This window comes from Chiloscyllium plagiosum, unplaced genomic scaffold (assembly GCF_037043375.1).
Source record: "Chiloscyllium plagiosum isolate Xiang-an unplaced genomic scaffold, Cpla_swu_hap1 HiC_scaffold_9, whole genome shotgun sequence".
Taxonomy (NCBI): Eukaryota; Metazoa; Chordata; class Chondrichthyes; order Orectolobiformes; family Hemiscylliidae; genus Chiloscyllium; species Chiloscyllium plagiosum.
In genome coordinates this window covers 74,487,173-74,501,733 of record NW_028270147.1, presented here as the reverse complement: position 1 = coordinate 74,501,733, position 14,561 = coordinate 74,487,173, and the positions used below count along the sequence as shown (strand labels likewise).

The following is a 14,561-nucleotide window of genomic DNA, read 5'->3' as shown; positions in this document are numbered from 1 at the left end:
TCAAAGGGTATTCCAATATAGTATCTTTTATGAAGGACATACACTTCATTTACGTCCAACTCATCTGTCAAGAAGAGAGTCTGTCTGAAGGCTGGTGCTGCAGATTATTTTAAGAGCTATCGGAGTGTACCAGATGGTTCATTAGCAGTTCTTGCACAGGTCAAAGGTTACAGAATCATTTAGAGATGTCAAACTGAAACAAGAGGATTGTCAGCTTTGAACTACGATTTACAGTTAAAGGTTTGGATATTAATTCAACCTCAAGTTTGTAAATTAATCAGGGATTAGAGCTGTGTACTATGTACAATTTGGAAATGTATGCAGCAAATGAGGGGGCTGGGCCTTGGTCATGTGGTAGCGGTCACAATGGTTTCTCGTGCTGAATGTGAAAAACACTTTAACCTAGAAATGCTCCTTAACTTCTCTGTGTTCTGTTTGTTCTTTCTTTGACGAATATGAAAGAAAGGTAACAGCTTCATCTTCTCAATAGGACTGAAAAAGAAACAAATTCTCTCAAATGAGCAAAGACAGACCTGAACAAAATTAGGTCATAATTATTAAGCGTTTCATCCAGTACATCTTTGTTTGGATCTTGGTTGACATGCTGTGTATTTGCAACATTTTTATTTTTAATTGACATGATTAATTGTATTTGTCCTGCTTGCATGTTAGATTTTAAAAAAGCCATCTGTTGAACATAAATTCTCATTGAACTTTAGTCTGTACTTTTAGAATAGACTAAAAGGGAAAATTTACAAATTAGGTTTTTTTTTTGCATCTCATTATTTCTTAACACCCCCCTCCCTCCCCCCCACCCCCACCCAATCCTTCATCCCTGACTGCTGTAATTGGATATTAATCATGGTTCAACTATTTCTTTCAGATGTAAAAAACTTGGAGAACTACCACCTTGTTGAAAGTGTTCAGGAACAAGTTAACGCTGCACTGCTAGACTATACGATGTGTAATTACCCTCAGCAAACAGATAAGTTTGGACAGCTTCTCCTGCGATTACCAGAAATCCGGGCTATTAGCATGCAGGCCGAAGAATACCTCTACTACAAGCACCTGAATGGAGATGTACCCTGCAACAATCTTCTCATTGAAATGCTGCATGCTAAGCGGGCCTAAAACTAGATTCGGGGGGTCTTTGCATCGATGAGCAGAAATTCTAAGCTGTAATAAGCAGCGTCATTTTTTTTCCTTAAAAAGAAAACAACAAAAACCTTTCAGTGCACTAGATGGAAAGAGGACAACCTAATGAGATCTGTTCATCAGGACACAAGTGATGTATCAGGGTGTTGCCATGGAATCTGCCAACTGTGAACCCATCACACCTGTGCTACCCAACCCCCACCTCCCAAAGGAAACCTCTGTGAAGCCTTTTAAGGAAGCGCTTACCCATGTGAAGTTCACTTTGTCAAACTCGATATCAAATTAATATCACACCATTGTTTCCGATTTGTTCAGATTGACCACTAATTCTAGGAAATTTAAGAAAAAGCATGGGAGTTGTGCACTAATGGCAATACAGTTAGGGCTTCAAGTGCACTAAGAAACCCTTAAATTTCAAAGCATGTGGGATACAAAGCAAATGTGGTAACAGTAATGAGCCGTCATAACCTTCTCGATTCTCCTCCTTCCCCAAAGCTATTTCCCCAGTGATCATCAATGTGGTACCTGATAGGGGATCTAAAGGCTTGCCTGTAGTTGGCTTCACTCTCCATTTGCTCGTTCAAATTACCAGACCCTATCTATGTGTGAGGCCTGCAAAGGTTGCAAGAAACCATCTGTCAAGCAATTAGTTTGACAACCATCTTACCTACCCATTTAGGTTCTTTTCGCCAAAGCGTACATGCTATTTGAAGTAGACCAAAGCCTGCTGCAGAACAATAACGAGAGGGGAATAAAACTATAACTTAACTTGGATTTAAAAAAAACTCATTTCACATTCACAATTCTTAATACTTAATGTACTAGTATTAAATTTGTGATGTCACAGTTAAGTGAGTCTTGCCTTATTTCTGTGAATCTGAATACGCGGAAGAATATAATTGAAGTATTAATACTGTAAATTCAGCAAACAAAGGTGTTTACATTTACTAGCTCCTGTGGGAAAGAACTGTAATGACCTGAATTGCAAAGCAATGATTTCCTTAATTATGTTTAATCGGTAACTTTTTTACCAGTACTTAATTATGTCGTGAGACACTAAAATCAAAAAAGGGAATCTCACTAAGACTTTAATTTGAACAGACAGATCTTTGGCCACATGATCACTTATTGAGATTGTATAAACAATTAGTTCTTTTTCAGGACTGTTGGCTTTGTTATTGGAATAGTACCATTTATATTGTACATCATGGTTTAAAGTGTAGACAATTATGTTACTAATTTATTTCTTCATTGTTTCACCTTTTGTGTAAGAACGCAAGAATAACAAAGCCAAATAAATGCATTTGTTCACTGTAGCGCCTTTCGAAAATCAGCAGCTACAGTCAGTTCAGGGACAAACATATATCTTAAAAAGAATCACACAGTTCATTTAAATATATATTATATATATATAGTACAAATCTGAAAATGTTAAAAAAAAGGATAAATCTGCTGCAAATGATGTGAACTATGGCTTCATCTTTTAGCTGAATGGAAAGATTTAAAGTTGAAATCTTGCATTAAATAAATTGTCTTGTAAACTGTATGTTCTATACCAAAGACTGTAGTTAGCTTATGTTTTCTGTATTCCATGGTCTCACTGCAGTGCAGAATGTAAAACCGTGATACTTACTTCAATGGACACAAGCACTGAACTAGCTTTGTCTGCCACAAATTACAGATAGGTGGGCTGCGTCTCCTTTCTGTACTTAGCTGCCTGCTTCAGGTTGTAGGAAACCCCATTACTGATGTCTTACAGAACATTGTGAAGCTAATTCTCTGTTTTGTTGTTTACAATTATTTTGGAAAGTATTATATGGTGCATTGCCCAGAATTCAATCAGAACAGTTCTACCTAGCAACTTCAAGGACATTGCCTGGCCAACAACGGATTCCTCTCACACTGCCCAACACAAGGGGTTATAAGAAACAGCTGAAGTAATTGTTTTGCCTGGCAAGTCCTGATAGTAAATATAAACAGACACAGATCACGAAATAATGTTAAGCTTTTACTGTTATTATTGTGCTCTTTTGTGTGAACAAACATTCTGTCTTGTCAGTACTATCTATGTATTGCTGATGTTCTGCAGCTGCAATGGATTTCAGACCATTCAGCTTCTAACTCAGTAAGCAGTTACTTGGTTCATTACTCTACTCTAAGTGTACTATAACAAGTGGAATGACAGACTGTCATGCAACTTCTTGCCAAGAGTTTCTTTACACTGATGGAATTTTTCAGTATTTCAATAAATAATGATATGCGTGGCATATCACTTGTTGAGTCCAAACCTTTGGCATTGTTCATATATGTGCACCACCTTTCACTGTATTAAAGAAAAAGCAAAATGAACATTGAGTAGCATTTGTCTACTGTCAAACGTAAATTGCCAGTGAGGGAAAAAAAAAGGGCTTCTCTCTCTACACGCACACCTCTTACTTATCTGAGTACTTTGCCAGCTCCGATGGATAGGACAGATGTCTGACATCAGATTCCCGAAATGACTACTGAATTCATTCATAGCAGGAGATTCCTGGGAGCTCAGCAGAAATGCTTTTTTGGATGTCCTCATAGTGTCTTAAAGGGATCAAATATCTCCATTGTCCGTGGCTGACCAAAATGGAGCTGGTTTACTCCGAACGCCACCAAAAACAGAGACAGACCTTGTTAGGGGAAAGCAGAGGTGAAGGCGAGGAACCCGAGAGAACATATTACTCTGCCAAACAACCTAGCCATGCAAATTTTCAAGCACCACCTGCCCCTCATGACAAGGTCTACAGGTCACACTCTGGACTTACCAGCCATTTCAGAAACTATTGAACCAGAATGGAAGCAAGTCAGCCTTGCTCCTGAGGAAATGCCTAAGAATATTTTCAACTGGACTGTTGCTGTCATCTTTAATGCATGATTAGGACAGTAACGAAACAATATATAAAATCACAGCTGGATTTTATTCAAGTGCAGGTCTCTCTTAGCATGTTATTATTGAGTTCTGTAACTGGTTTATAAATAGTACTTCTGGAATGAGAGTTTTTTTCTACGCAATCCTGAGACTGATACACAATCATGCACCTACCTTCTTTTGTCACAGTTAACAGTTTCCCTTGTCATGTAAATAAAAGCTGGCATCTGATTCTCTCTGCAAAAGTGTTAAATATTTTCATCCATTTGTCAATGAACTAACAGAGTTATCTTTTGAAGTGAAACATACCTTGGTTGAAAGTTCCAATGTAATAGAAGGATAACACCATTTCTGTTTCCCAACCTTTCTATGGAGGTTTAAAGAATAATAAATGCTGAAAACCACAAACCATAACCAGCAGAAGACAGTCATCTTCCAAAAGAGAAAAATAAGGTTCAAGTATTCACCTCAAGCATTGAGCTATCTTCCTTACTCAAATATCATTTTATGTATTTTTCTCTCCTAAATGGTTGACAAGTAACTTTTTCTCTTCAATTTAATCCTCTTCACTAACCTCCTCAGTATCGAGGTACATAGAAACCAGGAACAGGAGGAGGCCATTCAGCCCTTTGAGCCTGCTTCATCATTCACTATGATCATGGTTGCTCTTCTATCTCACTGCCCTATTCCCACTTTCTCCCGATGCCCCTATGTATCTAGCTCTTGAATACATGCAGTAACTTGGCCTTCAAAGCCTTCTGTGGTCAAATCCGATCCCCTCTCATCATTTCTGATGAAGGGCTTATGCCCGCAAACATCGACTCTCCTGCTCCTCGGATGCTGCCTGACCTGCTGTGCTTTTTCTGCTCCGCACTTTTCAACTCTGACTCTCCAGCATCTGCAGTCCTCACTTTCTCACCTAATGAATACAAGTCAATTTGAACCAATTTCTCCTCATGGGACAGTCCTGTCATCGCCGGTATCAGTCGAGTGAACCCCCGCTACATTCCCCCAAGGACGTGCAAGTCCTGGGCAGCCTCCTCTGCCAAATCCAAGCCACCAAACGTCTGGAGGAAGAATGCCCCGGTGTGGTTATGTCCGAAGGGCACTCCACCCTCCACTCTGACCTATCACCTTTCGAGCTACCTTCACCCCCCTACATTGCTGATGAAGGGCTTATGTCCGAAATGTCGACTCTCCTGCTCCTCAGATGCTGCCTGACCTGCTGTGTTTTTCCAGCGCCACACCTTTGGCCTGACTCTCCAGCATCTGCAGTTCTCACTTTCTCCTACGTCTCCTTGTTGGCAAGTATCCTGTCTTAGACATGAGAACCAAAGCTGCATGCGGTCAGACCAAGGCCTTGTAAAAAACTAAATTCTGAATTTAAATCCTCTTGCAACAGACGCCTTCTTAATTCTTTGCTGTACCTTTGCTGTTGTCTACTTTCATTGACTGGTGCATAAGAACACCTAGATCTCTTTGCACATCCACACTTCCTGATAAAGCATAGAGTCATACAGGATGGAAACAGACGCTTCGGTCCAACTCATCCACGCCGACCAAGTTTCTAAAACTAAACTCGTCCCATTTGCGAACATTTGGCCCATATCCCTCTGAACCCTTCTTATTCATGTACTTGTCCAAATGTCTTTTAAATGTTGTAACATACCTGCATCTATTTCTTCTTCTGGCAGCTCATTTCATTTATGCACCATCCTCTGTGTGAAAAAGTTACCCATCAAGTCCCTTTTTAAATCTTACCCCTCACACCTTAAACTTATGCCCTCTAGTTTTGGACTCCCCTACTCTGGAGGAAAGACCTTTGCTGTTCACCTTATCTATGCCCCTCATGATTTTATAAACCTCTGTAAGGTCACCCCTCAGTACTGTTCCTTTCTGTTTTTCACACTGAAGTGTATAACTTCATATTTTTCCACGTTATACTGCATCTGCCATTCGCTTTGCCACTCCCACAACTGAGTCTAAATCACCGCGAAACCTTCTTGCTTCTTCCTTAGTTTCTTGAGTGTTAGAACAGGTTCACAGGGCCATCAATCAGATGTCAGCAGGCTGTGTGTGTGTGGGGCAACATCACAGGCCCACATTATCCAAACTACTGGATTTGCAATAGGGAACAGAATCAAAAATCCTGGCTCGCCCTTGCTCACCCCTAGCTAATCTAACACTGACTGGGAATAAATTAGAATGATAGTGATCTGGTCAGACCATGCTTAATCTACTTCTGGGCACAAAAAAAACAGGAAATATTCAAAAGTACTGGTAGCAATGCAGAGTGAAAAGCCAAAAATGTCTGATTCTTAATCACTGATCGGAAATATGGAGAGAGGCCATGGTTGTACAGTTACCATATTGGTTATGTTGGAAAATGGGAAAAGTCTGTAAATGAACATTAACACCTGAAGGCCTAACCAGTTACTGTTTTGAATGAGCTTTCAAATGTAAATCAAGTGAGAAATTTGTTGAAATCGTTAAATCAGATCAGGTTCCTTCACCCAATCTAGGACCCAATACTATTCTCATGTATCAATAGCCAAGGTATGTTCCTCACAGGCACTATCTGTTGGTCCATGGCAGGCAGTAGTCCTGAAAGAGGCCAAACCAGACCATTCCAAAAGAAGGTGTTTTCAGCATTTGTCGCTCACTGGCAGCAGGCTATTGTGATGCAAAAAGCAAAGTGGTTTGATCATCTAGTGCTGCTAGTTTCACAGGCAGCACAATTGCAATGCCTGACCTGAATGCTGTACAAAACCAGAACTGACCCTTTGAAATTTCTGGTCCAGAGAGGAAGTCTCGTAGCCCAGCTGTAATAGGTAACTCAGGATGTTATTCTGAACAAAGCTACCAAATAAGAACTGGGAGACACCATTTAAACAATTACAGGCACTTTTAGAATGAGATCATTGAATTTTTCTACATACAAAGAGGTTTAATCGTAGTGATTAGAAGCCCTAATTTTTAAAAATAAACAACAAATAACTGGATATTATATTTTGGGAAATGTTAGCATTTCTCTGGATGGATGAGTTAATGTAACATATAACATAAAACAATACAGCGCAGAACAGGTCCTTCGGCCCTCAATGTTGCGCCGATCTGTTAACTAATCTAAGCCCATCCCCCTACACTACCCCATCATCATCCATGTGCTTATCCAAGGGTTGTTTAAATCTCCCTAATGTGGCTGAGTTAACTACATTGGCAAGGTAAAAACAAGGACTGCAGATGCTGGAAACCAGATTCTAGATTAGAGTGGTGCTGGAAAAGCACAGCAGTTCAGGCAGCATCCGAGGAGCAGGGTCTCTAACTACATTGGTAGGCAGGGCATTCCACGTCCTTACAACACTGAGTAAAGAACCTGCCTCTGACATCTGTCTTAAATCTATCACCCCTCAATTTGTAGCTATGCTCCCTCGTACAAGCTGACGCCATCATCCTAGGGAAAAGACTTTTACTGTCTACCCTATCTAATTCTCTGATCATCTTGTATGTCTCTATCAAATCCCCTCTTAGCCTTCTTCTTTCCAATAAGAACAGACCCAAGTCTCTCAGTCTTTCCTCATAAGACCTTCCCTCCAAACCAGACAACATTCTGACAAATCTCCTCTGCACCGTTTCCAATGCTTTCACATCGTTCCTATAATGGGGCGACCAGAACTGTACACAATATTCCAACTGCGGCCACAATAGCGTTTTGTATAATTGCAGCATGACATTATGGCTGTGGAACTCAATTGCTCTACTAATAAATTCTAATACGCCGTAAGATTGGCTAGATAACATTTCTCATCTCTAAAGAACTTGAGAAATTCCAGTGACTATGGTATCCAATTTTATTGTTGTATTATTTTCTATCTGCAGATTATCAGACCCCTCTTGGTTATTAAGAACTCATCAACTAAGGCATCTGGTAGGAGTGAGCTAAGATAAAGACTATTTGCTTTTCACTCTCTGTGGAAGATCTGTCTGCTTCACACATGCCTAGCTGACCAAGGTTGACTATACCTTAGAATTCTGATGAAAGTTCACCCAGCTGAAGTTTTAATGTTGATTTTCTCTTCCCAGATGCTGCCAGACCTATTGAGTATTTCAATAATTTTCAGCTTTTATTTCAGACTTCCAGAATCTACTGGGTCTTTGTTCCACTTTAAAATTCTTTCTTAAAGTTCTATGACATTTTGGTCAATCAACAAGTCCCAACTTCCGGTCATCTATTATTCCTTATTTTTAATAAAACTTTGAATTAAAATAAGCTTGATGTATTTTATCTTTTGAGACTAGAGCCACATCAACATTCATGGATGAAAAAATACATTGAACAGAATTACATTTTAGTACAGAATAATTGATCGCATAGAAACCCAGTACACAAATAAGTAAATTAGCTGTGCTTTACCATATTCAAAATGTTTTTGTATGTGTATCTACAACATTTGGTAAAATCACAGAATTAACCTCACATACATGAATTATCACAACACAGTACAATCACTTTGGAAAGTATGATGCGGAGGAAATGGTAAAATAGTGACCTGCCAGAAATTTCACCACTCTCTGCAAAGTTTTAACTCTGTGTCACAATCTACTATTGATTTACCATAATCACAATTGTTACAATATATCTTTGCCAGCATATAAAATGTGGATGGTGTCAATTGTTAATGTTACTTGTCCTGATATATCAATATATTATCAGTATTGCAACACTGCTACTGCAACCAGGACTGTGTTAAATCTCTAAGTTATAATTAGAAAAAATATTGGCAGCATTCCGGTTCCTTTCTGTACCTGATAATATACAGTTGTTCGACAGTCAACCCAAACCTCCAATTTGTCACAATGATCAAATGCCATCTTTCTATGTACAACTTTTAAAAGAACCACTGCTGCTCATATTTTTACTGGTTCAACTGATCAACGTTAGTGATTTAAACAACAACGCTAACATTCAGTCACTAGTCATAATGAGGACAGTTACTGATTGTTGCTAAAAACAAAAGGTTAAATGCATCACATTGTCATTTATTTAAGGAATCTGCAGCTACGTCTGGTCTTATGTTTTAGTCTGTACTGTATTAACTGTGATGCTCTGACCATCATTTTACCTGCATAATTCATTCAACTATGACTACAGCTTATCTTTCTCAGTTAGCAAACAAACTCTAAAGAGAAAAAGTTCGATAAATAATTTTTAATAACACCTTTTACCAGCAAAAGCTCTATTTGCCATTCCCCTTTGGACTGTTGTTGGACTGATAGGTTTGAGTCAAGTAAAATAGAGATGGAACAAACACAGAGGTTAACCTCCCTGATCTTATAAATGATGGCAAACTTCTAGACGGCAGCAAAGGGCTTCGACCCTAATGATGACAGAACATCTATTATCAATCTGCCTTATCTCTTTCCTTAAAGACAATCAAGAGCATTCCCCACTACTGCCACACGCAGATTCCACCATAGCATCATCACTTTCTAGCCCAATGCACAACACCAGTTGGAGGGATGTTTGTCATCTTGATTTAATCAGTCCAAATATAAGCTGCCAACTCGCTTCAGGGACATGACATTTAGTGAGGAGCAGGAGCGATCTTCGAGCTCTATGGGTACATGCAGGCTGCAGCCATCTTCCATATCCTCCCGTCCACTGGGCACAGGACAATCAGCTTTGCAACCCTGTAGGTAGATTTTTAAAAAACGTGTTAGGTTAAGACTTAAAGCAGCATTTCTTTTCCTTTAAGAGCTTAAATATCCCGGAAACTATTACTACCTATCAAAGAGTTATGGGTGAGTGATTTGTGCTCCCTGTGGCATCTGTCTGGTCCCTTTTAATTGGTTTGAGTTGTCCTGACAGATACCATCTGTTCCTGCAGAATAGGCCTTGCTCCAGTCTAGAAAGCTGATGAACTTATTTTTCACATTTCTTGACTTTCTGAATATTCCTTAACCATTCATAGCAAAAATTGTTAGAATACAATATTCCACTATTACTACTGTCATCTATTCAAAATCTAACCAATATTTTGCAAAACAGATTATAAGCACTAATCTTGATGTCAACTAATATTTTTAAATAAACAGGACTTTTTTCATCTCTTCTAATCTTAAAAGGATCTATAAGATTGTAATGGCCACTCAGTAAGTTCTATTGAAACAACTTAGTTTTTGGAAAGTGTTTTACATTAAACAACAAAAAAAATTAATTCACAGCATTCAGAGATATTCTTTGGGTTGTATTAATGAAAGCTTTTGATTTCTCCCCCTATTCAGTGGTTACAGTCTCTGAAGCCCAGTGCCAACATTTCTAACATTCCATTAATTAACAGAACAATGGACATGCTTTAGAAACCAATCTGTCATTTTATAAATAAAAGCACACAATTCAGCCTCTTCAGTCACAATACCCAACTGTGGTATTTAAATTGTAGTGATGTTCCATAAAAGATTCAAGGCTACCTAAAATCGAAAGCCCAAGCAAACACATTGACAAAAAAAAATCCATTTGCAAAAAAGAAATAGAGCAACTAAATAAAAGATGCCATCCATTTAAAGATGGCTTCAGTGAGAACTCAATTCTCATGTTAGGTTTTATTTTAAATCTTTTTTTTTCTTCCTTTTCAGAAACTCTGTTCAAAGCCTCAACACATATTGGAGCTGGACTCTGTTATGCTCTGAAGCAATGGACATAAGCTTGCTGCAAGCTGTCCAGTGTAGCAAGCAGTCCCTTGTGCATGGTTGCATGGACGTTTCTTGATAGCTGTCTCCAGCTGAAACCTCTGCGTTAGGACAAGTCTTACCCTCGAGCCAAATGATGCCATATCCTTCCCAACAAGACTGTCATCCTCTCGAATGCAGATCCTACGCACCATTAGCTGGTGATGCACCATACAAAGGCTTCCTTCTGTACCTCTACCCCTGAAGATTGCATAGAGTCTCTGGGCAAGTGCTTGCTGGGGTCAACTCGACTCCATCCCCCGCCCCACTTTCTAAAGTGGGAAAGAATGTTCAATCTACTCTGAACATGCAAGTAAAGAAAGAGGCAAGAGTTGACTTTTAATACAAGGGATAAGGAGAGGGGAGAACAATTGCATTTATGATGCAGAACACTGAGTCATAGAGATGTACAGCACGGAAACAAATCCTTTAATTAAACCCATGAATGTCATCAAGATATCCTAAATTAATCTAGTCCCATTTGCCAGCCTTTGGCCCATATCCCTCTAAACCCAACCTATTCATGGACCCATCCAGATGCCTTTTAAATGTTGTAATTGTACCAGCCTTGACCACCTCCTCTGACAGCTCATTCCGTACACACACCACTATCTGTGTGAAAATGTTTCCCATTAGGTCCCTTTTAAATCTCTCTCCTCTCACCCTAAACCTATGCCCTCTAGTTTTGGACTCCTGTACCTTAGGGACCCTATTTATCCTATCCATGCCCCTCATGATTTTATAAACCTCTATAAGGTCACCCTCAGCCTCAGATGCTCCAGGAAAAACAGCCCCAGCCTGTTCAGCCTCTCCCTATAGCTCAAATCCTCCAACCCTGGCAACATCCTTGTAAATCTTTTCTGAACCCTTTCAAGTTTCACAACATATTTCCTATGGTAAGGAGACCAGAATTGCGTGCAGTATTTGAGTAGTGGCCTAACCAATGTCCCGTACAGCAACATGACCTCCCAAATCCTATACTCAATGCACTAACCAATAAAGGTAAGTATATCAAATACTTCTTCAATATCCTGTCTACCTGTGACTCCACTTTCAAGGAGCTATGAACCTGCACTCCAAGGTCTCTTTGTTCGGCAATACTCTCCCGGGCTTTACCATTACATGTATAAGTCCTGCCCTGATTTGTCCGACCAAAATATAGCACCTCACATTTATCTAGTATGTGTGCAGAAGGAATGAAGAAAGAAGAGTAAAAGATGATGATGTGTGGAATAACCCAGTGCAATATTTTCTCCAGCCCTGTTCCTCACCACAGACACCACGGTCTGCTGTCTATGGTAGCTATTAGCTTTTCTTCCATAGAGAACCAGATGGGAAAATGGATGAGGCTCATTTGCATTAGCCTTCTGCTATAACCTTCACTGGCAAGAAGGAAGACAGTCAGTCTTCTTATGACTTGCTTCAAAGTTAATTGGTGCGTATAAAGGTTGTGATTGAATCATACATATATAGTGTGTAAGATTGAAGATGTGTGAGAGTGAGGGTTGCAGCAGTAATAACAATAGAAAGGACAATATGTATGAGCAGAAGAGATGATGTGCAATAAAGTGTGGTCCTCGGATTGTAGAGGGTAATTTTGTAAGTATTGAGACCGGACGTGGTCGAGGTCCTAGCTGAGAGCAAGTGAGCAGGATTATTATCTCAACAGTTGTAGTGAGGTGACTGAACATTTTTCTGCTTTGCCGCCATGTCCTGGTATTGACCTTATTTACTTATTTCCACTGATGGAAAAAGAGGGAAAAAACACAGTTTCAAAGTAATACTTGGAAAAAAACATACTGGGCCGCTGGAACTCCATTTTCAAGTATACAAGATGAGTCTGACCCTTTTTGCAAGTTTTCTTGTTTTGCTGTATCAGGGCAAGGGAACTTCAACTGTTGCTAGGGGAAAAAGAATCTCCCTCATTCTATCCAGCTCCTCGACTATGGTCTCCAAAGCATCATCAGAGAGCCATAGCATGCAATCAGCAGACCATAGAATCAAAGAATCATAGAATCTCTACAGTGTGGAAACAGGCCACTTAACCCAACAAGTCCACACTGACCCTCCGAAAAGTATCCCACCCAGACCCATGCCCCTATCGTATTACTCTATATTTACCCCTGACTAATGCACCTAGCCTACACATCCCTGAACACTATGGCAATTCAGCATGACCAATTTACCTAAGCTGCACATCTTTGTACTGTGGGTAGAAACCAGAGCACCTGGAGGAAACCCACGCAGACACAGGGAGAATGCGCAAACTCCAGACAGACAGTCACCCAAGGCTGGAATCAAACCGGGTACCTGGCGCTATAACCACTGAGCCACCATGCAGCCCAACAGACACCAGATCTCAGACACCAGCAGAGTGCACCCCTCTTTTAAATAGGTACTGACTGCCTTTAGGGGGCATCAGTCAAGCCTATTTTTCCACCTCCTCTGAAGAGTCGTACAGCCAAGGAATAGGACAGATTACACACCTGAGCTGTTTTATAATGAGCTGGCAATAATTTCACATTGACCCTGTGATTATACAAACAGGAGCAAGCAGCACTCACTGAATCCATGAACACAAAAAATCACCCTGCTCTGTTGGTCTGTTCTTAGGACAATCACATTTCTAAACCACTGCATTCAAAAATACGGCACTGTTTAGTTGCAAAGCATTTGAGCCACCCTGGTACATTTTAGCACAGCATTATTCGGATACTGGCTTAAATTACCAGGGTGAGGAGCTTTTTTTAAATGAAGTATGAAAAGGAATGAAGTATGTGTTACGCTCCACAGATCAGACACAGCTGCTCTGCAACAGGGTACAGCTATTAATGTAGAGTAAAGCTCTCAAAGTAGGAACCAAAGGTTGGAGCAAAATTCAAGCCAGTTGGGTCAGAAATCCCTATCACATACAAAATATCACGCAACCGGAATGGCTCTGAACCATGGCAATTATAAAGCAGGTTTGTAAGCAAAATTTATGTTACTGGTGATTTGATTGATTAATATAGATGTAGCGTTTTGATTAATATGGATGTAACATAAGTTTCTTTTTAAAGAGGAAGAGTATTGCAATCGTTTTCTGACATATTGGAATGTTTCAAGTAATTGGGTTATCTTTAAGTATTAATACAAAAACATTTCACCTTTCTTTCTATGATGAATGAATAATTTAAACTTTAATTTCATTTAAAAATCTTTTATGTGGTGGCAAATGGGGTAGGGCCAGTGGGTGACCGAAGGGGGCTTCTTTTGCCCTATTTAAATGGCCCATGAAGAAAAACAAAACTTGCAATTTTGAAATATAAGTAAAAGGCAGGTGAATGGCATGAGCAAAACACAATGTTTGCAATAATTTCACAAACACAATATTCTATAGCAGATAATCCTTGCAAGTAAACTGTATGTAAATCATTAAAGGCTGCGGCAAATACACATGGGCAATGCCTGACCAATACCAGCCCGACTCAAGGTACGAAGGTAATGGAAGAGACATTTACGTAAGCAAAGCACACTCAGATGTCTGGCCTTTTTACATCGTCTCAACTGTTGTAGCCGAAACAATACACTAACAAGTACTACTTGATTGACTTGAATTCCCTTGAGTGGCTTGTTTCTCAGGCTGCAGTGGAGTTGGAGCCTTGTTCAATGGCAGTCACTTCAAATCAGAAGCAACTTTGCTGGTATGTAATACCAAACAGTATGTATGCATAGACCAGTGGTACATCCCATTCAGCCGTTCTGTGATCAAAGGGAATACTGGATTAGCAGAGGGACG

At 39.8% G+C, this 14,561-nt stretch overlaps 2 protein-coding genes across 4 annotated transcripts in view; one reads left to right on the top strand and one right to left on the bottom strand.

Moving 5' to 3' along the window:
* Positions 1-3,328, top strand: part of nr5a2 (nuclear receptor subfamily 5, group A, member 2) — a 348,147-nt gene extending 344,819 nt beyond the window's left edge. For both annotated transcript variants that reach the window (XM_087990806.1, XM_043699748.2), the window contains one exon: positions 884-3,328. In XM_087990806.1, coding sequence (XP_087846932.1) covers positions 884-1,131 — 248 coding nt within the window. In that variant the 3' untranslated portion in view covers positions 1,132-3,328. The remainder of the gene's footprint in view (positions 1-883) is intronic.
* Positions 3,329-8,283: 4,955 nt separating this feature from the next.
* LOC122554545 (adhesion G protein-coupled receptor D2) overlaps positions 8,284-14,561 on the bottom strand; it is a 308,358-nt gene continuing 302,080 nt past the window's right edge. For both annotated transcript variants that reach the window (XM_043699743.2, XM_043699744.2), the window contains one exon: positions 8,284-9,745. In XM_043699743.2, the coding sequence (XP_043555678.1) occupies positions 9,596-9,745 (150 nt within the window). In that variant the 3' untranslated portion in view covers positions 8,284-9,595. The remainder of the gene's footprint in view (positions 9,746-14,561) is intronic.